Source organism: Vanessa atalanta, chromosome 1, assembly GCF_905147765.1.
Source record: "Vanessa atalanta chromosome 1, ilVanAtal1.2, whole genome shotgun sequence".
Classification (NCBI taxonomy): Eukaryota; Metazoa; Arthropoda; class Insecta; order Lepidoptera; family Nymphalidae; genus Vanessa; species Vanessa atalanta.
This window is the reverse complement of record NC_061871.1, coordinates 13,845,671-13,871,743: the sequence shown is the minus strand read 5'-3', so window position 1 is coordinate 13,871,743 and position 26,073 is coordinate 13,845,671. Positions and strand designations below refer to the sequence as shown.

Below are 26,073 nucleotides of genomic sequence, written 5' to 3'. Positions count from 1 at the left end.
AAATGGGTACGTATATTTTTAATAACAGAATTTTATTTTCCGTATGAAAGTGAACTCTAATGATAAAACTATAAGAACTACTTTGTCACGAAGTTTGATGCAAATATTTTGATGGCGATTAATAAGATATTACGGAAACATCAAATTATAGTTACTGTTTTCCTTCCATTGTTAAATCAATGATTTATGCCAAAATTAGCTATGTAACAAAAGTTTACTCGGCTTTGGGCAAGTCCGACTGGGAAGCATGCGAAAGCGATCTTGTGGCGCCCGCTGTAAAGACGGAGTGGATATCGCTGGTTTTTAGTGGGTATTCCGGTGTACTAGGCCGCAGTCCAGGGCACCGGCGAGTCCCACATACCCCACGGCTTCCGGTGGGGGAAAAGCGTAAGGCGTTTTTCCAGCGAGAAAAAAAAACGTACCAGCCGCTCATCATAAATTCTACCTCCAAACGGCAATATTGAATTAATCTTGTTGTGTTCCGGTTTGAAGGATGAATGAACCAGTGGGTATATTTGCCGACACAAGGGACATCTTAGCACCCAACGTTTAGTACCGCATTGGTGTGAATGGGATATTTCTTACAGTGCCAATAACTATGGGCGGTTCACCTACCATCAGGTAACTCATTTGCCTACTTATTATATAACAAATACTAATAAAATTGAAAAAGTGTGCAAAGTAATAATTACCGATACAATCAGCAAGAACTATTTGTAACAATGTGTTACTATTTATCAAAATAAATAAACATAGCAGTTACTTAATCAACGTTAATATTTAAACATAATTAACGTTTAACTTTGTAATGTAAAATACCTCCTACTAAATACATAGTTACTAAAGACGTTAAAAAGAAAATAGACATAGCGCATAAAAAATAAGTAATCGTGTTAAAACTAAAGTGGTGGTAAGTCGGTGGACACAAATCGACACCTACAATTTATACTACGCTAACTCAAATTATAATGAAAATCGTTTTTTTTGTGCCAAGTTGCTTAAAATATGTTATTTTATATGTATTAATAAAATCGTAAAAAAATATACAAAATTGACGAAGTTACAGATTTATACAACGCTAACTAAAGGCAATTTTTAAAGGCTTACAATTATTAGCGGAGTGTACGCACACTTTCGAGTTAACGTAGTATAAATTGTTGGTGTCGAGATATGAACAGATTTTTATCCGTCACATGCGAATCTACTTAAGATGTTTTAATGCGCCGCTACCCACGAGATAAATTATAAGCACGTGTAAATTCAATAGTGCTTGCCCGGGTCTGAAGCCGCAATCATAGGTTAAGATTGACGTATTCTAACCACTGGGCCTTCACGACATCGAGAAGACACTTCGACACTTCCTTAACTAGCTTTTATCTAAATAAATCAGATACAAAATCTAACGCTCACGTACCAAGAGAGGTTTTTAATTAAAAGTTTGTTAAAAATATAAGATAACAACACAATGTTAACATCAAAATAAAAATTATTTGTAAATAAAGAACAAAAATTAAGCACGAAACGAAAAAAAAAACTGAATTTGTTTACAAAAAAATAATTAGATAATTCAAGTAACTTACAGTTTTGTCTAGAAGGTAGCTCGCTGGGAAAATCAACGGGATATACGTAATCATGTAAACCATCGAGGTCCAGTAGACCGTGATACTCGTGACCCCGTAGTACTTCACCACAGCGTCCTGGATTATGCTGTATTGCAACCATTGCATCGAATTAGTGGCAGAGTAGAGAACGAATATGAACAAAACCAGCCATCTAATCGGAAAAACATTATATTCAACTGTCGTCTTCTTAGTCGGCGAATCTAGAACACCCCCCTTTTCTGCTACACCGTCCATCACGCTCCCGCATACTTCAAGATTCTTAGAATCCGTCATCGTTGTAAATATTTCTATATTATTGTCGCTTGGAAGAATAAATTTCTACTATGGCACATGAATTTACTAAATCTACAAAAATACGTAAATATTATTAATTTTAAATATATCTTTATTTTGTGTTACGCTATGCGTTATCAGTTTAATATATATTATTGTCAATTTTCCGCGCGTTTTTTCAAAGCGCGGGGCTTGGTCTGTAAGCGTGAGAGACGCGCGGCCGCCCGCAGTCGACTGTTTTCAATTTTCCTCAATCACGGCCCGAAGAGCTCCTTCGCACCCTCCGTGAATGATACTCTGATAAGCGATGAGACTAGACCAGTTGGTTTAATATTATTAGTCATCTAGTTATTTACTTTGCTATTATACATCAAATATATCATTTATTTTACAAATATTAATTAATAAATATCTAGTGATTACTTTTAATATTAACTTAACGAATCCCTTGTAAAAATTTTATATCTGTTTCCAATTTAAATATAGTAAAATGCAGATTTTGCTCAGTTAAATAAACATCCAAGTCTTAGGATTACGAATTCGATATCTGGCAGAACGGTACTTCAGCTCATGACAACCGAACCTTATAAATTTTCTTGACAAACCTTTTATTTTTTGTATTTAAAGAGGGAAACGGAACAGAAACTAAATATTGGCACAAACACATATGCAACTGTGTATACACAACTTTACACGCCGTACATATGTATGTCGGTAACTATGTTCAGGTAAAGTTTCGTGGTGACTATTGTTGAATTTTGCACACAGTGATTGAATTTGCAACACGTGACGTCACATCCGATACACTCCCCCAGTCCATCGAACAATTACAAAACAATGTTGAAACAAAAGTTACATCGGCCATTTATCAAATAAAATTTCATTTTTCATATTCACGCTACATACAAAAGTGAGATTTTATTATTTCATAGAATAAAGAAGAAAAAATGATAAAATGTGGGAGCCACATACATATGTGGCTCCCACATATTATAATTGATTATTTTATGATGTGTGAAGCCCTCGTCTTTACGCCAGTACTTTAGAGAAAAGCCAGAGTTCATTTTTGTATATATAATTTTATCTTATGTAGCCTTTCCACATAATGATTGTTGGTTTTTTCTAATTATCCTCAATTTCAACCGCACAATTAAGATACTGTCTCTGATAGGATCACCTAACGCTATTTGAGTATGAGTTATTTATCCAGTGACAATAACGATCAGAAATAGGATGGATCCATTTTTTCATGATGTACCTACCGGTTCTCTAAAGACGATATCAACTATTAACATCTATTCAAAACACGACAATTTTTATTCATTGATAATAATAAAACATTAGTGAAATAAAGTGTTAAAAAGTTATGATAATTTGGACAGGAGAATGTTATCAGTTATTTGAAATTATTCGATCTGTAGAAAGTGGCGTGACCTGGCGGAAGGTAGAGTAGCTTTAGTGGACCTTGGAAGAGGCCTATGTCTAAAACTGGATTGCGATTGTCTAATTGATCCTTGTTATTTACTACCGAATAATAAATTATTTGTAAACACAAATTAAGTATATTTGAATTCAGTGATGTTTGCTAATATGCATTTCCTTGCTGTTCCATCGCGGCTTTTCTATGTGAGACTTTCAGCCTTTCAACGTATACTTTATGTCAATTTTCAAGTTCGACTTGAACTAGCACCACTTACGTATCACACTCCAAGTGAAATGTTTGAAAGTGGTTCAAGTTCAAGTTATTTGATAAATGTCTTGAAGCACCTTCATAATAAGTACTACCAAGGCGCTTCAAGACTTAAGTAACGTTACTATGTGGATATACAAACACAGACAAAGCGAATTAGCAAACGTTCAGTTGAAGAGGAAAATATTAATTTATCAAATGTACTAGAATTAGAACTATTATAAAAAAATAAGTATATAAATTATGAAATAAAATCAACCCACGACACACGAGGGCAGAGCTAATTTAAAAGGCTTATAGGGAAACTGTTATTTTATATAAAGACATACGACATACTGTGTACTATATACAGTTTGTATTTAAAAAAATAACATTCATAATGATAAAGTGTTAGGTTTAATAATCGAATAACATCAAATATATTCTAAAACAATTCTAATAATTATTTAGTTTTTATATAATTTTACTTTAAATTATGTTTAACTAATTTTATACTATGTTTTAAAAAATAATAGGATTGGCTTGACTTGAGAAATTGGCGGAAATTGTGTAGGCGGTACGATAATCGATTCGCTACAAGATAATGTATGTTAAAATTAAGTTAAAGTGAGAAATTAATTGTTTATATCGCCAACCTGGCAATTTGTTGCAGTGGAGGTTGAAAGAGATGCAGTAAGCGTGTTTTAAGTGATAAGGAAACTGATATCAATACGGGCAAGATCTGCTTGCAAGTTTTTAAAAATATCTACCTCCCAAAACGGCCTTGATCCACATTATTTTGTATTAAAAAAAAAACCAATTATCATCAAAGTACAAACGCAGAAAGCAATATAATTTCATTAAAAAATGTACCACTTTTAATGTCATTATTAAAACAAAAAGAAAGTAAAATTATTGTTGGAAAATAAAAACAACGAAGACATGTTTTCAACTTTATAACGAGATTTTATTTCAATAAGTTTTTTTTATAAAATCAAACAACACACCAGAATTGTGATACAATCAAAATCGAAATCTTTATATACTTTATTCAAATACGCTTTCACGCTTATGTATCGATATTTTACAGAATTGTACTAAACGTAAATCCACCGTTTCGGTGTAGAATATACCGAAAAGAACTAGCAAAAAATTCATTAGTTACTCTTTTTCAACATTTGAGATAAAATGTTATGACAGTTCAATACAATTAATTTACATCATCCAGCCTGAAAGTCAACAGGTGCCACGCTCCCTGCTTTTTTATCATCTACGTAATTGATGAATAATATACTTTATTTGTTTATGAATCGGCATCTTCGTAACGTTATACAAAATATTTAAATAAGTATAGTCTAGTACACCTTCATGAAAGCGAATCTATTCAATGCGATGGGCGTTTCAGCTTCAGTCTTTTGGGAGCTTATTTCACGCCAGATACTAAAAAATGCAATACGAGCGGGTACGAACTGCGTCGTATTTTGCTCGCTGAAAACATCGCCAATCGAGATAATTAACAGATGTTCGCTTGCATAACTCTTGTATAATTATGGACAGAGGAATTACGAGTACCTACTAGCTACCTTTTATTCTACGCTTTTTGAAATTCAAAAATAAATGTTAAAATGAAAATGAAGTTGTATTCAAAATGACTATATTTATAGTATTGAACTATAAATATAGTCATTAAAATATGAATATTGAATATGTTTTATTATCATGTTCCGGTTCCACTACAGTTATTTATCGAGAAATGCTGATAAGTATTTTATTATATTAATAGTATAGCTCATTTCATAATAAAATAAAACCTTTTGTTAAAAAATATCACCTAATTTGTGTTACTGATGGGCCACCTGATGGTATGTGGTCAACATATTCATTGACATTGTTGCAGTACCTAACTTCTAGCGGCGTTATATTAACAATTCTTTACATCGCCAATGCGCCACAAACCTTGGGATTTAAGATGTTATGTCCCTTGTGCCTGTAGTAACACTGGCTATCTCACCTTTCAAACCGGAACGCGACACTATTAAATATTGCTGTTTGGCGGTAGAACTTCTAATCAGTACCAAGTAGGATTGATATAAATTGATATTTTAATTCGTTTAACAAATTATTTCCATATCCGATACAAAACAAAAGCCTCACAAATGTGTCATACGTATACTTGTATAGCATCTTTGGATATCATCTTGCGTTCGCTTCCTTCTAATTTAGATAAATTATAGGGGAAGTACAGACATTATACATTTTGAACAATTAACAAAGCGAAACATAAATGCAATTTACTCTATCACGTGAATATTATGATAATTTGATTGCTCAGATTCGAATATTAGAGCAATGAACTCTAAAATTAATAATATTACTTACTAATAACAATAAGTATTACTGGTTCTACTCGCACTTATTTTTTTTTTTAATAAATATTTTATTTAATTTTCAGTTAAGGAATTTTACAGGTATGTAAGCCAGCGAAAACTTTTACTACGTTTTTTCTACAAGAGTTTATAATTACACACGTCATCAAGTGTTTAAATATATTTTTACAAACAGCAGTAAGTTTTACATGTATACAATAATCGTCTATTATTATTGAATGTAATGTTTGAATGAATCGCTTATATATACATATTATTTAAACGTATGAGATGAATGATTTGTGTACGTCACGTGCTCGACGCCAAAGGAAAACATCGTGAGAAAATCTGCATGTAATTGTACTAATTCTATCACTTGTAAATAATTTTCTCATTGCGAGAAAGGAAGGTCTTTGCCCATAAGTGGGACATTTATGTTATTTTCTATTTATGATATTAGCATATTTAATAAGTACGAAAAGACTGTCTAATGTTTGAGCTAGCCCAGAGACACGTAATTAAACTCTATGAAAAGTGGATAGCGGCGTTTTCAGCAAATTGCTGAGGTCGTTAGCTGAACAGCTGCCACAGAACTTATGCCTCCATATAATTACGTGAATATATTGGAGACAGTAGGGAGCAAACCTGATATCGTTGGCATGTGAACGTGAACAAATAGGTGTGATGTTAATTTATTACCAACACAATACGAGATTTTAGGTTTGTCTAAATTATGAGCAACAGATAATTTTTATCAAAAATTAATTGCGTGTAATTCAATTTTTCTACTACTACCTCGAAAATAAGAAAGAATTAAGTTAGTTACTACTTAGTTAAGAAAATATTTTAAGTGCCTGACAAAAAATTCATAGCAAAGTTTTATAAATAAATTTTTGCTAAAATTATATTTATTTTTACGGTATTATGTTCCATTACAACTGTATATTAGTGAGTAGTTACTTCAATAGTTTGTGTCTAATAAATCAGTAATTCCTGGCACTTCTCAAGCTTCAGTAATTCTAATATTTGGTAGTATATTAGAAGCAACAGTACCTTTAGCTGACAGCTGGCAGCCTCTAAATCATTAAATAATTTCGGAGCATTACAAACATATTACGACACATACTGAATACTAAGTATGTGTGAAATAAAGATTTTGAAAGCTAACAGGCAAATTGGATAGGTAAAGTCGTAAATAGACACTTACATTTAGGTTACATAAAGGGGTTCATCGTATATTTTTTATCTGTTCACCTCTTTAGAACTTTATCAATCTCAAGTCCTTTACCAAAAGGCTGTCTGGAAGAGATAGCTTCTTAACGATAAGACCGGCTTTTGTAAGTACATAAATTAATTTATTCCTGTTTATACCGGCACTTTTTTGATATAATTTTCATTTATAATCATTTCTATTTGACGATAAATATAATGCAATTTCTAGTATTTCTGTTTGGGGTCATAAAATATTATTTACAGCCAGGCATAGCAATTTTACATATCTACAAAAAATATGTTTCAATGTCTATAAATCTCTATCTTCAATGACACATGTACAAAAGAGCTGACACTGAATTTCATACAGGGCTTTAAATTGAACCACGTAGGCACTTTGAGCGCAATATATCATTTCTGTAACCATTGTCCCGACCCATACATGTTACATACGAAACCATACATCAATCTTCTCCAGACAATGCTTTTCATAAAACATTACTGTATTAAAAATATATATAATTAATATCTGTACGCCGAAAGGACCCAGCGGTTAGGAAACGTAATTTTTTTTTTTAATGCTGTACGTGGCAAACGTATAACGTAAATATTTTCTTTTATGATACAAGAACGGGGGGCAAGTGTGTCCGAAGGTGAAATTCAGATGCCGCGATTAATCTAAACAATTCATCGGAATATTGCCATTGAAAAATGCGATAGAAGATGCAGAGTGATTCAAAATCAGCGCTACACAAAGCCAAAAAATCAAGTCAATTGTATAGAGCTTGATCGTCGATAATTTGAACTGCTCTGCGTTGAATACAGTTAAATGAAAGAATGAAAGAACTGGTACTGGGGAGCTCAAATAGTCACAGACAACACTTTGTACACAGTTGTATACTTATTTAATATCATATTCACCGTATTTATTTATGTTTGAAAATTGAAACTAATCCGATAGGTTTGCCGACAAGCCGAGGCAAACGCCACTGAATTTACATGCTTAGTTTGTGTTTTTAATCTAACTCGTGCAGGTCACCGCTTTAGAGCGGCGGGGTGGAATAAGCTGTGTCCTCAAAAAAAGAGAAGACCTTAAACCAGCAGTGCACTCGCTGTTACTTTATGTAAAATGTTCTAAATAATATACGCAAACAAGTGGTGGACAATGATTTAAAATATGTGTATTTGCAGGCAGTAAATGAAATCAAATCTATGAACGGAACATTCTCGAAAAACGGGAAATGGAGTTATCCAACTGTAGACGGGATAGAGGCCGCTACGTTAAGTTTCCATTATTGCGCATAGCGGTTCGACTACGCTTTTGCATATGCTGAAAATTTGCAAGTTTACTTTTAAAACTTTCTACGTGTTTGAGTTAAATGCGTTATTATAAGTTTAACCAACGATTTGTAAATATGGCTTCAATATTTTGCACAAAATATTTATTCCAGACGCAACATCCCAAAAAAATTCAAAGGTTCTTAATGATTTTTTTACATTGATATGCATTATTTTACACGATTCTTCCATTGCTTATTAAACAAAACTTATCAATTAATCTAGTGCTCTTGGCGATTAAGAAAACATCGAGAGAAAACTTGCTTGTGTCGGATAATATCTAACACATTGGTACCAGTACAACATCGTTGTAAGATAAAGTCTTCAAATCCCTCTTTAAGAGGAGAGGAAGCTCTATAAATCATAGCAAAATAAGACTTAAGAGTGTAGGTTTGTGCTGCATCGTTAATAACAACTTATTCCACTTTTAAGGATAGTGAATCGACGATTAATTCACGACGCTCCTCATTTGCGGTCGAACGGAAGAGACGGTTCACGATTGATTTAAATGTTATAAAACGAACTGCTTTACGGATCGTTTTGATTTTAGATCAATTCACAATATTGTCTGTCATGTAGGTAACATTATACAAGATATACTTAATTCGTGAACACTAAATACTATAAAATAGAAAATGCAATTTACTACCACTTGTTCTTAACGTAGATGAACCAAAAAGAACAAGTAAAAACATTGGTTTGCTTCATATATTGGCGCTGTTATATTAACCACACCTTACACAACCAATGTGCTACCAACCTTGGAAATTAAGACGTAATGTGCCTTGTGCCTCTAGTTACACAGGCTCACTCACCCTTCAAACCAGAACAAAACAATTGGCGGTTGAATATCTGCTGAGTGGGTGGTATCTATTATAACAGGCTTGCACATATTCCTATCACAAAGTAAATATAGTAATAATAAAGATACTATAATCATATTATCATGAGTATCTAATAATTTTATATTTATCTACGCTGATATCATACACCTATAAGATTAATAACTGACTCATAGGTTAAGCGACGACAATCCTAATTAGTCTAAATAAATCTAATCATCTATGAGCCATTATTTTTATACATGGTACAAATAGGCATAGACAATATTTTAAAAAGGAGTCTTTGGCGTAAGAATCGATATTGTAGCTGAGCTCTAATCCTGCAATAAATCTATATAAAGTAGAATTTATCGCCGTTCAGATACAAGTTTAAATCAACATAAATAAAAATGTACGCGTTGCAATATTATTTACATTTTTCATTCATCATAGCGGCAACGATAGAAGCGGTCTTATAAGATCCGAAGAAATTCTCAGCATATAAAATTTTCGACCGCCTCTTTACGAACGGAAATATGAAAGATGTCAAAGACGTTTTAGTTTAGAATTTATGTTATACGGACTTCAACCAACGCTACGCTTGCGGTAAACTTGGATTATACGTGCTTGTTTCATTGCTTGCCGTATTGATAAACGTTTATAGATTCTACTGTAGTCATTTAAGAGTGAAGGCATATCATTCAATACAAGATTATATTAATGTTAAAAAAAAATCCTTAGTAATTACTTTAAACAGGTTATAATTACATTCACTGTAAATAAATGTGTGGAAAAGAATAACTACAGTTTCTTGTCGGATCTTCTTGGTAGAATCTACTTTTGGAACTGGTGGTATTTTTACATTTAATTCAACACTGGAACATGATGAGTAAAAATATGCTTTTCTGTGCCTACTTGAATAAGGATTATCTGGATTTGATTTAAAAAACTTCAGAGAATAATCTAAGATTCGTGTCGCAGTCGTGGCAGTTGTTTTTACAAAATCGGACAAATTGTCTCATTAGAGGTTGCGCACTATAACGCTCAGTTATCCCCACTTACTCAGTAATGCTCGAATCTCGTCAGTCGGTGAGGCAGTACTGTAACGTAATGCTCAAAATCGAATCTTAAATTGTTACATTACATGAAATTACTCCCCGTGAGGGTAATCCATGGTTATAATATCCACAATAAACGGTTCGCTTTAACTTGTGTGAAAATAATTATTATAATCGGTATGTATTGAAATTAGCGCGTTCAATCAAATACAAACTTTTCCGCTTTGTTGACGTTGAGCAGCTAGTACCTTATGTAGGCACCAGCTGCTCAACATGGGAATTAGGGTGTGTATATTATTTTTCTATCAGTTTTATAACATTCGTTTATATATAATAAAGAAAATATATAATACCTAAAGCAGGATTATATAATTAAGTCAAATAAAGTGCAAGCTCGACAAATATAATATTATAGACCCTAATATGAGACGTGAAATGCTATCTGTGAGATTTTTTTTAATTCTCTTTATATTTATCGACTAACGATGATACGCCATTTCGTAACGTGTTATGTTGTAATTATTATTATTTTTTAGTCGCGTACTAAATTTAGACCTTTCATGATTGCATGATAGTTCATCATCATTCTCCTGCCCTTATCCCAATTTTACTTGGGGTCGCCGCAGCATGTCTTCTTCTTCCATACTTCTCTGTCAGACGTCATCTCACAAGTAACATTCTTTCTAACCATATCGTCTTTCACACAATCCATCCATCGTTTCTTGGGTCGTCCCCTACCTCTATATCCATCCACATCCATACTCAAAACCTTTCTCACAACATGGTCCTCATTCCTCCCCTCCTCCATGATAGTTCTACGGATTAAAGAAATAAAAAGTTATATCTTATCAAATATACCGCCTACTGTATTAAATTCAGGCCTATATGACATTTATATTCGCCTCTCAAGATAATGTGACAAATATAAGAATGCATCGGAGATAAAGTTATCTTAGAACAAGTAATTTACAAAAGACATGTGCCGAGTTATCTTGTTAAATTCTAGCGGCAATAAGTCCTTGTATATTATGTTTAGAAATGTTTAGTTTTCCTTACAAATAGTTGGGTTTTGGTATTAGAAGGTCATTTAATGGTTAATGGACGGGTACAGTGACCTCCAAAACTATTTAACAAAGGAATATAATTATAAACTTTGTCCAGAATAATTTAAATTAATAAGGCGGAATGGTGATTGATTATTCTCTCTAAACAAATGACAATGTCTGACAAAATAATAATTAGAATAACTCAGCATTAATTAAAAAGTTTATTACTACAGTGTTTATCATTAAAATATAGTTTTTGAATAATCCGGTCATCCCTCAGGAAAATAATCGAATATAATTTGTTCTTACCTAATTTGAACTTTGGCAAACGGTTATAGTAAAAGAAATCTATCGGCGTAGAATTATGTGTCTACAAAAAGTTAAATATAATATCATTTGTTATCAATCAAAAATGATAAAGGCTTTTACCAGAAAGGGTTAACTTTCGAAAAAAAACCCGCTGAGTTTCTTGCGCCGGTTCTTCTCAGGTCAGGGTATTTTCATTTCTGAACCGGTGGTGTTGTTTAATTCGACAATCAATAAGAAAATGTAATGCTTCTATATTGATAAAAGGAATTTTAAGTGATTTGATTTAATTATTCATACTTTAATATATCTTTTTTTAAATGAGTAATAGTATTTATTAATTAACATTCGCCTAACGCAGGGCGCGTTAGGTTAGGTTACCTTTAGGATTTAAAATATCTGGCCAACACAACAATATAAATTGTTCGTGTTTGGCCTTTATTTATTCAACAAGATGGATTTTTTTTTTTATTATATAAAAAAGTTTTTACAAAAACATAAGCTCTCGCCAAGCTGGTATGCTTAACGGCGAGACTCACTCGTTATTACATAAAAAAATAATAATAATACAGTATGCACTTCCCATATACATTTGTTTAAATATCATAATGGCGATATTTTTTCTTCATCGAGAAACAAATATAATATATTTGCACAAATATTACCTTAGATAGGTATTACCACCAAATAAAATATGGCTGAAAGGAAAGAGAATACGTGTCATGCACCAAATTCTGTTTAGTGCCCATTTATGAGATAAAACTGTTAATAAATATTAACCTAATGAAACAAAACACAAAAGTATTTTAATAATATCGTAATAATAACATCAAATATTTTTAAACAACGACGAGCGTTAAAGGAAACAACATTGTAACGAAACAAAGTGAAATGATTAATTTCGCGGACATTTTGCGAGGTCCGGTGACCCGGAATTTGATGAATTCTCTTTGTTATTAAAACAGTATTGATATAAACTGATTAATAGGGTTTCAATGCAAAATAATAACAATTCAACCCTTATTCAAATCCAAAGATAAAAACAGGAGGGCGTTGTATAGGAAAATATAATGTTTTTATTTTTTGCCTTGTCCTTAATATGAACTCATCTGTTATTACCTACATTGTTAATTGGTGCAGGCTTTGTGTAAGCCTGTTGTGTTTCTACCGGTTATCAGCAATATTTTGATGACATGCAAAACATATTAAGGCATGTTATTTATTTAAAAAAACATATCAACCATTTACAAGATTGAATTTAATGTAAATCTACTGGAAAGAGAAAAACTCAGTAGCTACTCTAATTTTCATCAGCCTTGTGGAATTACTCAACTTCATATAAAGAAGTAGCAAAGCGGGCTGCAGTCAACTATTTATAATATTTTACATTTAATTTTTATGTAAAAAATTAACACTCTGTATATGCCCCATTGCTACGAGTCCTCTTTAGAAGAGAGGGCTTGGAGCTTATTCTTATCTAATGATTAATATTTTTTATACATTAAAAAGTTTTCAATATCAAAATACCACCTTTAAGATTATTTAAAATTGTAGTTATCGAATAGTATCGTTTTACGGCAACAAAGTGTTATACGAGTATAACTGTAAAATGCAGTTTTGTAAAAAAAAACATACATTGAATTTGTTATATTATTATGAAGGAAATTCAACTAAAATGTAGCATATTTCCAATAACAAGATTTGTAAAGAGGGTCCGAAGCGAGCTCCCAACGACGATTTAGCGAAAATACTTTCCCATTTTATCTTTTCAATTTAAGTAACTCGATTTCAGTTGTATGAACATATCGGATAAAGGCAATAGTCGAAGTTTCTTGGAATATTCATAGAATCAGGCTTTTATAAAGCACTTATTTTTGATCTTCTGTTCTAGTAAGCCATCAATCCGTAAGCCTAGATAAGTTACATCGATTGATGAAAACTTTTCAATAATATATTTGAAACGACTTCGGAACTGTGACCGAATGTACGATTTAGGCAAAACATATCTTGATAACAACCACCAATAGCAAATCTTATGATGATTTCGTCCCGACCGATTTCCGTCACGTCAGCGAATCTCAAGGCAAACCTATAGGGGGTTATAGTGTACAAGTCTACGCAAGCACTGATTCACTCTCTATTCCCCTACTCATTATAATCTGATGGAACGCGGCAAGTCCGACACGACCGGAAAGAGTAGCACGTAAAGCCCGGCTTTACGCGTTGCCCAAAGCACAGGAGATTGTTTACACTTCCGACCCTTTCCAACCTGTCCTGACTCCGAGCCGTTATTGAGAATCGAAAGGTCAGAAAAACCGAAATAATTTTTTATCTGGTCAACCTGCAGTTTGAACCCTGGACCTGGGGAACTGTGGCATTGTATCTAGCCGGTAGACCAATGAAGCAAGCAGAACTTATATTGAGATGTGAGATATACATCATCAAAATAAGTTCTACACAAATAATATTTATTTTAAAGCTAAAGTGAATAAAACGGATGAAATATTTTATTTTTGTTTTATTAATAATTCGGGGAACTTGCAGCATCTCTTACAGGATTCAATCTAATCCAACAACCCACAAACAAAAAAAATGATATAACCAAACATTTATATTAAAATGAATAAATTACATAATTTTTTTGGTATTTGGATTAGGACTACGAAATAATTAAATAGGTTATACGTAATAAAACAATTATAATAAAAAAAAAAAAAATAGATTTATTAATTCTCGATTCTGGCCTCAATATAATGTGTTTCAATTATTTCCTCAACCACCACGTCAAAGAGAAAAAGATATTATGTCAACAAATTTCCATACACTTTGACACAATATCTGTTCTGTGAGAGAAGCGTAACAATTAACACCAAAGCAGGTACAGAGGCCGTGTATTTATAATACTATCTGAGTTATTTATGCGCCTAGTTTTAAAGATTATAGATAAATCAACACGACTGATTTAAATGTCCGATAAGGATCATGCGATATTACGAGCGCGAAGCAACAGACGATCTTATCAGCAAGCATCGCTAAGTATTGTTTAATTTATTGTAATTTTATAACAAACACTGATGTCCCTACTGATTTGTAGAAGACGAAATAAGTATTGGTGCCAATAGATAAAAACAACTGCTGCAAAAATTACTTTAAAGAAACTCAATCTTGTAGAACCAAAATTAACTAATGTAATACGAGTGTCTTTAGTAATTTTTTTCTTTGCCCTGCCCAAGTCATCCCTATCTATTTGACGTCGGAGCAGCAAGTCTTTCCTTTCCATTCTCCTCTTTTATTCGTCATCTAATCGTTCACACCCATCTCTCTCATATCACACACTCCACCCATGTCTACTTAGTTTGCCCTCTTCCCCTTCCTCCCTCTACACTCATGCTCATCATCTTTTAATTTATTATATTTTATTTTGCATTTACTAATTATGGTTCGTTAATAAATAAATCATAAATTCACTCACCGTTTTATCAAGCAGCCAGCTAGCAGGAAATATCAGGGGCACGTACGTTAACATGTACACCATTGAAGTCCAAGACACAACGTTGCTCGTAACACCATAGTACCTCACTATAATATCCGATATTATCGTAAACTGAGTCCACTGCAGGGAATTCGATGATGAGTACAGCACGAATAATGCCAACATCACCCATCGTGTCCTGAACACCGTGTAAGAATCCTTTACCTCCATTATAAGACCGTCCATAACACTCCCGGACACGTCATGCTTCACCGGGTCCTCTTCTGAGAGGAACAGCTTCGAACTGATCGGCTCTGATGGATTACGGATCCCATTTGCTACGTTATCAGTCTTAGCTGTCATTTGTAAAACTTTGAAATCCTCGATAATATTAATTTTATCACAAACGTTATCTACCGCCGCTTAAGTCTTATTGTTGCAATAAGACACTTGGTTCCTATAATCTATTTTAATCACTTTTATGTCGGCATTGGTCCCCAATTCACTTCGTTCGATTTAATACGTTTTAAATTACTTGTGACATTAACTATTATTATCAGTCTTTTATTACGTTTATTATGTGAGATTGCGAGGAACTTTTGTTTGAACTAATATACATGTAATTTAAATTATTCTAAGGCTTTTGACTTTCCTAAGACGTGATCGTTTTCTCGACTTCTCCGAATCTGCAAGTTCACGGCCATACCCACAACACAGTCATCATTGTGTGATTTATTTTCACAAAGATGATATAGAAATATGTCTGTCTCTTTCTCGCTTCAAGCAGCACGTATAACCGCGTCACCATTTAACGGTAGATATAAATGAAATGAGTTACACTATAAAATACATTACTGGAACACATGGAAAAGTACATGAATAATTAACGACTGATTTACCGGAGCTACCTTTATAAGTAGGTCGGGTTACGTCAGTAAGCTAATGTGATAAGGAAGATAATTACAACATTGTCTCGAGAAAGATTTTGCGATGAATCGAAGTGTCAGGAATGTGAATTGTTTTATACATACTTATAGGTAAATTAAGAAACACGTATTAAATTAGATATTAAACCGATTTTACAAAAGAGTTTAAATGTTCCTAAAAATAGTCTAAAACGAAACTCCTGTTCAAATGAATAATTATCTGAACTGACTTGAATTCACTGAACAATGGTTCACTTAAAAGTACCGTCAGCCAAATAAAATGAGTCATTTTTAAATTTAAAAAAAAAGAGAATCTACTAACTTGAGAATATAGTGTAGTTTTTTTTTTGTTTTCGATTGGCTGAAATAAGTTACTAAAACGATGGTCATATTGAATTATGTACTTCGATATATTAATTATATGTCAATTAATTATTTACTGTACGCGCGTTTGACTACATTACTGTATATTAATAACTTACGAGTGTACAATACAGACAGACAGTATGATTAACTATTTATTTGATGTATCTAACCAGAATTATATAAATTTTTTGCATTCCATTTTCAAAATGAATAAGACAAAATTGTGTTAAAACCATGGTTGTTCAGATTTTAAACGTAACATTTAAGAACAGATTTCAGAACAACCTTGGATGTGTCAGACGTTTGAAAAAAGAACATAATATAGGAATTATATTATTGAAATACAAAAAGATAATCAATTAAATAACTAATGAGGTTGGATGAGAATAGGGCAACTGCATCTATAGTGATATTATAAAGAGGTCAAATTTGTTTTATTTGTATGTAAGGAGTAATCACCGGAACTAATAACTAATGATCCAATTCAGTTTTTTTTTTTTCATTTATAGAAAGAACTTCCCAAGTCCTATAAACTTAAGTAGTATCATGTAGTTTTCTTTATTAATTAATTTTACCCGTACGAAGCCGGGGCGGGACGCCAGTTATGGCATTAAAGGAAAAGTGGGCTACCTGTATTTTTGCGATTCCGCGTGTAATATTCTCTCGACTAATGCTCGAATTTAATCAATAAGAAATCGGGGAAGTTGTTCGAAAAACGTAAATTAAAGTTTTTATTATTTAACAGTATGGGTTCGATTTATCGAGGCAACGACTTGTGATTTATAAATGCACATATTATCTAACATATAATCTTTGTCATCATCGAAAACAGATGAGGGTATAATCTCGTACTCAGGGGTCATTCAAGTGTTACGTAATCATCAAAGGTGGACGGGAGCTCCTTGCTTTGTTTATTTTTGATGACACAAGGTACGGGGGTAACTGGATGGTGATTACGTCAGCATTATAAATCATAATAGTTTAAAAATATATTTATGTTAGTATATATATAGTTAGTAACAGCTTTAATTACTTTTAGTCACTAGAGGGTTAATAAGTAATTAATAAAATTTTACGTAATACTTGAATTGCCTTAAAGCAAATATGTTTTTTTTCTGCGATAAGCTTAAAGAGGTTTCATTTACTTATTACGTTTTAAATCCCAATTAGCAAGGTTTGCAGGGTATGATTATGTTATCGGTACTTCTGTTAGCTTGGTTGGAAGCGATGGATTCGATGGAATATTAGACGTCCGTAAAATGAAATGGCGCGATGCTAAGCGACTAATCTTTCCACTCAATTGCATTTAGAATAATGAAACAAAAACTATGGCAAATATATATTTTGTTATACTGAATAGCAAATTATTTGTGAAAGAATTCGATGCCTGCTTTAAAAAAAAAAAACAAATAGGATCAACACTGCGTGAGACTAATTTTAATAATATTTTCAGCAATAACAACACAAACTGGTGTGTTAACCGTTATCTAGAGTATAATATACATATATAATATAGAACAAAACAGGCCAGGTTAAGAGGTGTTTTCTACAATTGTTGGTAAGCCATAAATTATATACGATTTCAATGATTACGATGAGTAACTAGGTAGCGTGTCACGTAGATTTTTTAAATAAAATTAGTAACAAAATTGTATAATCACTTTCTTATATTAGTTTATTTGTATAATATAAATAATTTCCTCTGTTGTACGTTTATAAATAAAAAATACAGTGACCTCTTCTAGACAGTTCAACCAAGTTCAAATGTATTCTTTAAAAGTTATTGACTTTTAAAATCTTCAACTTCATCACAAAAAGTGTATTGAATTCATACAAATTTTATCTACGAAATAAATACACTGTTTGTAAATTTACTGTAATGTGATATTAGGTTAATGATAATAACTGTAATGAAACTTTTTGCTTCAAATTTTTTGCTCCTTTTTTCTGAATAGCAAGAGCAACCGCGTAAATAATAATCGTCGATTTATTTCTGTACGTTTTGGACCGGTGACCAAACTGACTTGTTACAGAAATAAATCGCCACTTTCCCATTTAAATAAAGGCTATTTTAGCATATCAAAGAAGGGATTAATTTTAATAATTTTGCGAGGGGATAGCGGAATATCGCCGACCCCATTAATATTCTCAGTCAAAGGACCAGGTCTCTAAGTCGACCTTAAGAATGGGGCAACTCGACAAAGGTTGGATTTTTGTAGTTAAATAAACATTATTATTGCTTGACAGCGAGTTCAGAGGTGCAGGCAAGTTGTTTAATACATTTAGAAAGATTTTTTAAATTGACAAACGCATTTAAACTAAAAGTGGGCGTTCTGTTCTCCTAAGAAAAACTGTTTTTTAACTTTTTACTTTTTATTTCACTACGCTACTCCTATATTAGTTGACGGATACACATGTGTAATTTTATCCGATGCAGATTTCCTTGTAAAATATTCCTCCACCGCCGAGCTTACAGCGATAATTGACGGACTTACACCCTTAATCTTCGATTAAGATTCACTGGGCCATTCCGATATATATTCCGTTCCACTTAACCGAATTTCGGCAGCTACCATCTACTGGCGCTATCTTGGCTGAAATCATTAATAGGCCAAATGCTGATTTACCCAAATATGTAGTTTGGCCGAACATTCGGTAAAAATAAACAAAATCGGCCCACTACTACGAGTTTAAAGAACAAGTGTAATATTGTTTGAATTCGACGCGTATGAAGTCTGGAAGGACAGTATTATGAATATTTATTTTCGGCCTACGTTATACTTTTATCACGTACTTGGAGATAAAAATGAGTTGATTTTGAATTTCTAATAAGCAGTAGATACAAGTTAACGTCGTCGTGCGTCAATCATCAGGCGATTAAGATATTACGATTACATACAGATATAATAATAGTTCACTGTTAAATTATATTCATTTCCAAACACCAGTGTACTTCAATAATTTAGACTTAACATATTGTAAAACTTTAATAAGATGTAGTATACATTATCTCGGAAATGGTGCATTGTCTAGTAGTAGTGCTAGTACATACTATTATAATCGTATGGGCCTAAATGAACAAAAATCTAATTTACTATCAACCTCTACTAAATACGATGTTTATAAAACAACGGCACTTCTTGGAGGATCCGTGCCCCATATACCCGTGTACCTATAGTATTTTCCAATGGCAGTGGCAGTGTGTTTGAAGATAAATACTATAACTTGACCTTGAATTGAAATGACATAATTGCGAGATCTTAATTATCTGTAATTAATTATAGATTCGTCAAAAAAAATTGCGCTTTAAATGTCAGTGCATTTGTTATCAGAACTTTGGAATTGAAGTCAATTGGATTAGTGATATCATATCATTATCTTATTGAGCGCACATTAATTGTCTAATAGACATAGGCCTCCTCTATATAATATCCACTAATAAAGGTGTATTATTAATAAATACATATGCATGTAGGTATTAATCAAGAACTGTTTGTAGTGCAGACTAAATACAGACTATGCATAATAACTCTGTATTAGCAAATCGTATTACCAGCAGTCGGAATACGTAGCCATGTTGCATACGTACATTGAAGGTTTACTCCTACAGACGTTGAAATATACTTAGTAGAATATAGAGTACTTTATATTGTAAAGAATATATCATATTTTCAGATATTAGATGATTACATGAGATGTTTTATTTTGAAAGAGAACCGTTTTTTGTTAAACATAAGCTACCATATCAGGCTTTGTTCAATCCCCTCTGGGCAAGCACCACCCACTCATCATTCTACCACCAAACTTCAATATTCAGTATGTTGAGGAAGAGTGACTGACCCATTGTAACAACAGGCACAAGGGACATAAGCCTTAGTTCCGAAAGTTGGTGGCGCACCAGTGTTACATATTTCTTACAACACTTTCCAAAGGCCCATTCAGTCGCAAAAAAAGTACGTAAACAAGTAGTAGTATATGAAATCCTTCGGCTATCTATGTCCTGCGTGCATAGACTAACCGACGAAAAATCTATAAAAAATAATTGTCTCCGCATCGATTTTGTCTTTAAATAATCCATGACGCGACATTAAACCACACGAGCTCATTCATAATCAAGAAAACTACGCAAATCTGTAACTTCGATATTGATCACGTGATCACACATTAATTATACTTCAATTCCTTCATTAGCTTTTTTCTTTTGGACTGGCTGAATGCTGACCGTCCTTTAACAGTTTTTATTTTTTAGACACTAAATGCCCATGATATCATTAGATTTTAAAAAGTACTCGAGCGCCTAAGAAGTGGTCAGTATTTTAGTTTGTACGAATTTTATCAGTCGTTTTGTCTTTACAATTCTATCGTTCCAATTTTTTTTTGATAATTATGCTGATTACTTTTATCTTGCTTTGCCTTATTTCAAAAAATAAAGAGTAAAGAAATCTTCTTCACCACGACTAAAATTATATTAAAGTGATTAAGACGTAGTTAAAAGTATTACTTTATTACCCAAGTAGTTTTATTGCAAAATCTATCATATGTTACAAGTTAAATGGTTTTTACAATTCACTTGATTACGCTATCGATATTTTTCAAGACAAACAAGCCATTGTTTCAAGGACAGTTAAAAATTATAATTTTATATTCATCCTTCTAAAAAAATTGAAATACCTATGGCTGATTCGCTATGTTAATCTTACATAAATAAATAATCACTTAAAGTATGTCGTGATGCCCGAAATTTGTATTTTGAAAATTTTCGAGAACGAGACAGAGACAGCCATATATATATAAGTATCTTTATCTAACCTGTAACAGCTGTTGAATTCCCGGCATTCAAAATAACACTATTTTAATGCTTTTTATCTCAAATATAATAAACACAGCGAAATATTATTTAATATTATATCATTTTCAATAGAAATATCACATTTAAAACACTTAGTTCACGTAAAACATTATAAAATCACGATGGTTAACGTTTTATTGATTCCCCTTTCAATGATAGACACAAATTGAAATGATTTAAAGTAGTCTCCAATTTAAAACATGGTTCGATCCATCGACCAATTGAAGGACAATCTGTTTATGCACATATATTTTTTATTGTTTGGGTTCGGTATTTTATAGGTTATGTTAGCTACGCGATTGACAGCCCCGTGAGAAATGACCGTACAGCGCGCATGCGTAACTTTCTTTTATTATTTTTAATTTTACGTTCAGAAATGAGGGAGAGGATTTGGCGCCATTATTAATAATAATATTGCAAATAAGTGATGCAAAAATTTTACATCATTCAGATGTGCTCACTGCACTGGCAACAAAGCATCACTAAAATGGGTACCAATTACCAAATGTCGCTAAGGTAAATTGTTTTTATTATTCCCCCGGCTCAGTACACTGGAATCTCGAAATATGAGGAAGTGAACAAACGGTGAGGAACGATTTCAATTATTATAATAGATGACCGTCACAATATCATATTTCATGCAGGTTTAACTGTTAATTCCCAAGTAGGTATTTTTATATTAGCAAAAAGGAAATCAGTTAATAATAATCCTTTCTTATAATTTTTAAAAAAGGACAATGTGTAAAGAACCATTGAGTATAGCTTATTATAATCTACTTACTAAAGTACGATGACAAAACTGTAAATAAAATATATCTCATTTACCATTATTTACCGGTCATTCTGTATTTAGAAATTTTAATATAGCCACATCATTGAACATAGGCTTGCCTTTTGTTATTTTCGATGTTTCACATATTAATTATCTCAACAAAGATAGTTCTTAGAAATATTTTTTAGTTTCTGTCAATCAATCTATTCCTATGTTGTCATCGTTTACGAGAAAATTTTTGACCCTTTTGACGTTTGACCTTGAATGTTTTTTGAAGACAATGGGCTGCGACGATTGTCATTTCTGATATTTAATTTATAATATTATATCTAAGATCTGTATCAATTTATGAGAGAGTCAATTCGAGCATCAATTTTACGAGAAAAATGATAAACTTGTCACAATTTTTTGACCAAACTATTAAATAAAAAATGCAGGAATCACCTAAGCTATTGATACTAATTTAAGCCGCCTGTGTAATATTTATAGCAAAATATATAATCAACTGTTTAATATTTTAAACTATAAGGATTACTAATAAAAATAAATTAATTTTGTAAAAATAATAGTGTACAATAAAATCAATATTATGTACGAGTGTTACATTTTCTAAAACGATTTATATAAAACCAATGTCGCTCAGTTCAATCGATTACTGTGGACATATTGATTTAAATGAATCCACCGGACCGAGCGAGGAATTGGGTCAGGATTAGAAAGACATAGGTTCCGGTAAATTGGATTTTGTTTTATTTCATGTGCTTCTACAAGAATAATTACAATTTGTGTACAGATTTTATCGAACACTTTCTTTTTGCTTGTGACTTCGTGTGTTATGTTCGATTGTAATATCTTATTAACCGATGTGATAATGATATTATCCGATCCGATGAGATAATCTTGACTTCATTGAAAAGTATCAAAATTTTTAGCGCCCAAGGTGGGTTTGAAGGCAAGACGGCGGGATCAACGGACCTTTAGTTAGGCACTAAACAATATTATTGAGTAAACGTGAGTGGGTCAGTAGATTAAAGAGTGGTTAAGGGTGTCGACAATACACCATGAATGTCCCTTTTTTTCCTTAACATTAAAATTGTCCAGATTCAAATCAAATCAAATCGATTTTATTCAAGGAAACTTCACAACAAAGCGTTTTTGAATCGTCAGTATTTAAACACTACCACACCGATTCGGAAAGCAGCCTCCAGCGAGAAGAAACGGCAAGAAACTCGCATAGTTGTTTTTTTTTTTCAAATACAAAACAGCTTTACAAAACTGTTTTTACAATAATTAATGTCCTGTGATGAACATGAGCCTAAATCCAGTCGTTTTTTTTTTCTAAAAAGTATAGATTAGTGGACTCTTAAAATAAATTAAAATAGAGCGGTATCTGAATGAAAATAAATTTATATTTTATTTATATAGATTTTCAATTACATAAATTAAATATAAAATAAAAAATAATGCTTCTGTTATTTACTAAAAATGATAGTGTTTATAAAAAATTACACACAAAATACATAATATTTTGTAAGTACGTGTGTTTTTATAAAATCTTATAAATACCTTCATTGAATTTTCCGAATTCTTTCAATTAAAGTTCACTAAATTTTACTTTTTTTTTTACTTTACTGGACTCTCGCCTAACGCTCGGAGCAGAAAATGTTGAATACGTGAACGAGAATCCAATAAAAAAAGAATAAAAAAATTGAAACAGCCGTATAGCATCTGTGCGAGGCACAAAAAGTGTACGCGTTTAGATGAAAATCCTTTACTTAGCGACTCTCGTAAATTTGAAAATGGTACGTCTGCAAGAAATATAGTGTCCAATTAAAAAAAGAGCCCCAATGTTTCACATCTAAAGAAGATGTGTGTAATTTTGAAAGTGTAAAAATTAAAATGTTGCCTACTGGTAATTAGAATTACATTCTGAAGTCGTAATTGCTAGCTGTTTCTATCTAACTATTAAATACTTACCTATCACAGCGCTCATTATGCGTCAATTATCGTATAACAATCTGATTTCTGACAAGTCTAAAAGAATATAAAGACATACGTATGCAGGCAACATATTTAAAAGCCCTAAAAATATTAAAAAAAAAACTAAGTTAGAGTAGTTCATCCAATCTGCTGGTTGCTTGACTATTGTACTGGTATTTATTTGTGGTTAATTTAATTTTGCTGTTATAAATATAAAAAATTATGACATTATTCATCATTATTTTTGACGTAAACAATATAAATAAATAATGTCTTACCATATTAAACCTCACGTCAAGATCGAGCATATCTAAATCGGAACTTTATTTACGGATATCCGAGCAGACTGACCCATTTCCACGTCTGTCGAGGCTCTAATCAGACAACGTAGATATTTGATTAATACCTACATATGTATATGACTAGAATTGTAGGTAGTTTAGGTTTAGCTTAGGTTTAATTTCACAAAAAAATAAGACAACCTGTTTTAAATTGTCTTATAAAATAAAAAAAAACTTTTGTAATGTTTATTTCAGAAGTCTGAGATGTAAAAGTCTTCCCTTGTAATATTAAAAATAAACAATAGTCGCAGTCACAAAAACGCTCATTTACATGACATAATTATTATATATAGTTATTCGATTTAATATTTCAAGGGATATATTTTTCCTGACCCGAAATGTACAATTTATTTGAATCCTAAATTTATTGCAGCCATTCTTTTTTCTACATTCGGGGTTTTCATTGTAATTGAAAGTTCAAATATGTTCCTAAAATATTTGAATTGAATATGTGGACTGATTGTAGTTGATTAATTATCTATATATAAATATAAACGAAATACCGTTGACTGACTCAACAGAAGATCTCAGAAATATGGGGTCGGTTTTAGTTGAAAACAGCAGTAACTACTTTCACGACGTAGACTCTCACTAAGATAGGATTTTTGGAAACTTCAACTTCAACCTTAAATGATTTTTATTCATACGAAGACGGGACGGACAACAATAAGATATTATTATATTCATTCCTCGTGAAAAATGCTGTAGAAGATGCAAAGTGATCCAACATATTTACGCAAAGCCAAATGATCAAGCAAGTCGGAAAGGACTAATAAACTTTTATAAAGTCCCATGCGTTACACTAACAAAAGCTAGATGTCTTTAAGGTTTCTTACGTAAGAATTAATTCCAGCAAAAGTGGAATTAAATTTTTAATTCCACTTTTGCTGGAATTAAAAATAACTAAGATATTTTTTTCAACAATTATTCCATTGCTAATCATTAATAGCTACTCTTTATTGCTGTATTTCGATTCAACGTCAACATTAGTTCCATGATTGACCTCGAATCAATTGTGTTAGAAGTTGTTTTAATAATATATAGAGGAAGAACCTTAACACACGGTAGTAATACATTTACCAATAGGTACGACATTTACAGGTTAATAATTATAGACATTTTAAAACAATGCGACTTTGTAATTTGGTATATTCAAATACCTCATAATCGTAAATGTAGTTTACAAAGAAACATAGGTTACGTTTAATGTAACTCTCATTGTGTGAAGTCACGAAGTTCATTGAGTTGTTTTGTTTTAAATGAATTATTACAATGTGTCGCTGCATAAAGATTGCAAATATAATGCCCGTTAATATTAAAAATGCAATTGCGCTTGTTGCTTGTTGGATCACACAGCATCCGTATGACGTGATTTTTTTATTCGAAATAGGTTATGAACCGCGGAGTGATTTATGCTACAACCTAAAGGGCAAAAGTAATTTTAGAAAAATGCATGAATATACCAGTAGAAATGTGATCTAATCTTTATAGATATTCAGGGTTCCGTAGCCAAAAAGGAAAATAGGAAAAAATATATAATTATTCTTGCTAAGTTTGCTATCCGGCTGTCCATGTGTCTGTGTATGTCCATCAAGACTATTTTTCTCTGGAACGCATAAAGGTATAAAGTTGAAAATTTTACCAAATACTGAGGTC

At 32.1% G+C, this 26,073-nt stretch overlaps 1 protein-coding gene across 3 annotated transcripts in view; it reads right to left on the bottom strand.

Moving 5' to 3' along the window:
• The window catches only part of LOC125066146 (uncharacterized MFS-type transporter C09D4.1), a 61,725-nt gene extending 40,088 nt beyond the window's left edge, over nucleotides 1–21,637 (bottom strand). The window contains exons 1-3 of one of the 3 annotated variants that reach the window (XM_047674084.1): nucleotides 21,406–21,637; nucleotides 21,285–21,293; nucleotides 15,184–15,869 (exon numbers count right to left, since the gene is read on the bottom strand). In XM_047674084.1, the coding sequence (XP_047530040.1) occupies nucleotides 15,184–15,546 (363 nt within the window). In that variant the 5' untranslated portion in view covers nucleotides 15,547–15,869; nucleotides 21,285–21,293; nucleotides 21,406–21,637. Of the gene's footprint in view, nucleotides 1–1,580; nucleotides 2,120–15,183; nucleotides 15,908–21,284; nucleotides 21,294–21,405 lie in introns of those variants that run through there. The other 2 variants (XM_047674093.1, XM_047674101.1) reach the window with 2 other exon arrangements.
• Nucleotides 21,638–26,073: the final 4,436 nt, after the last annotated feature.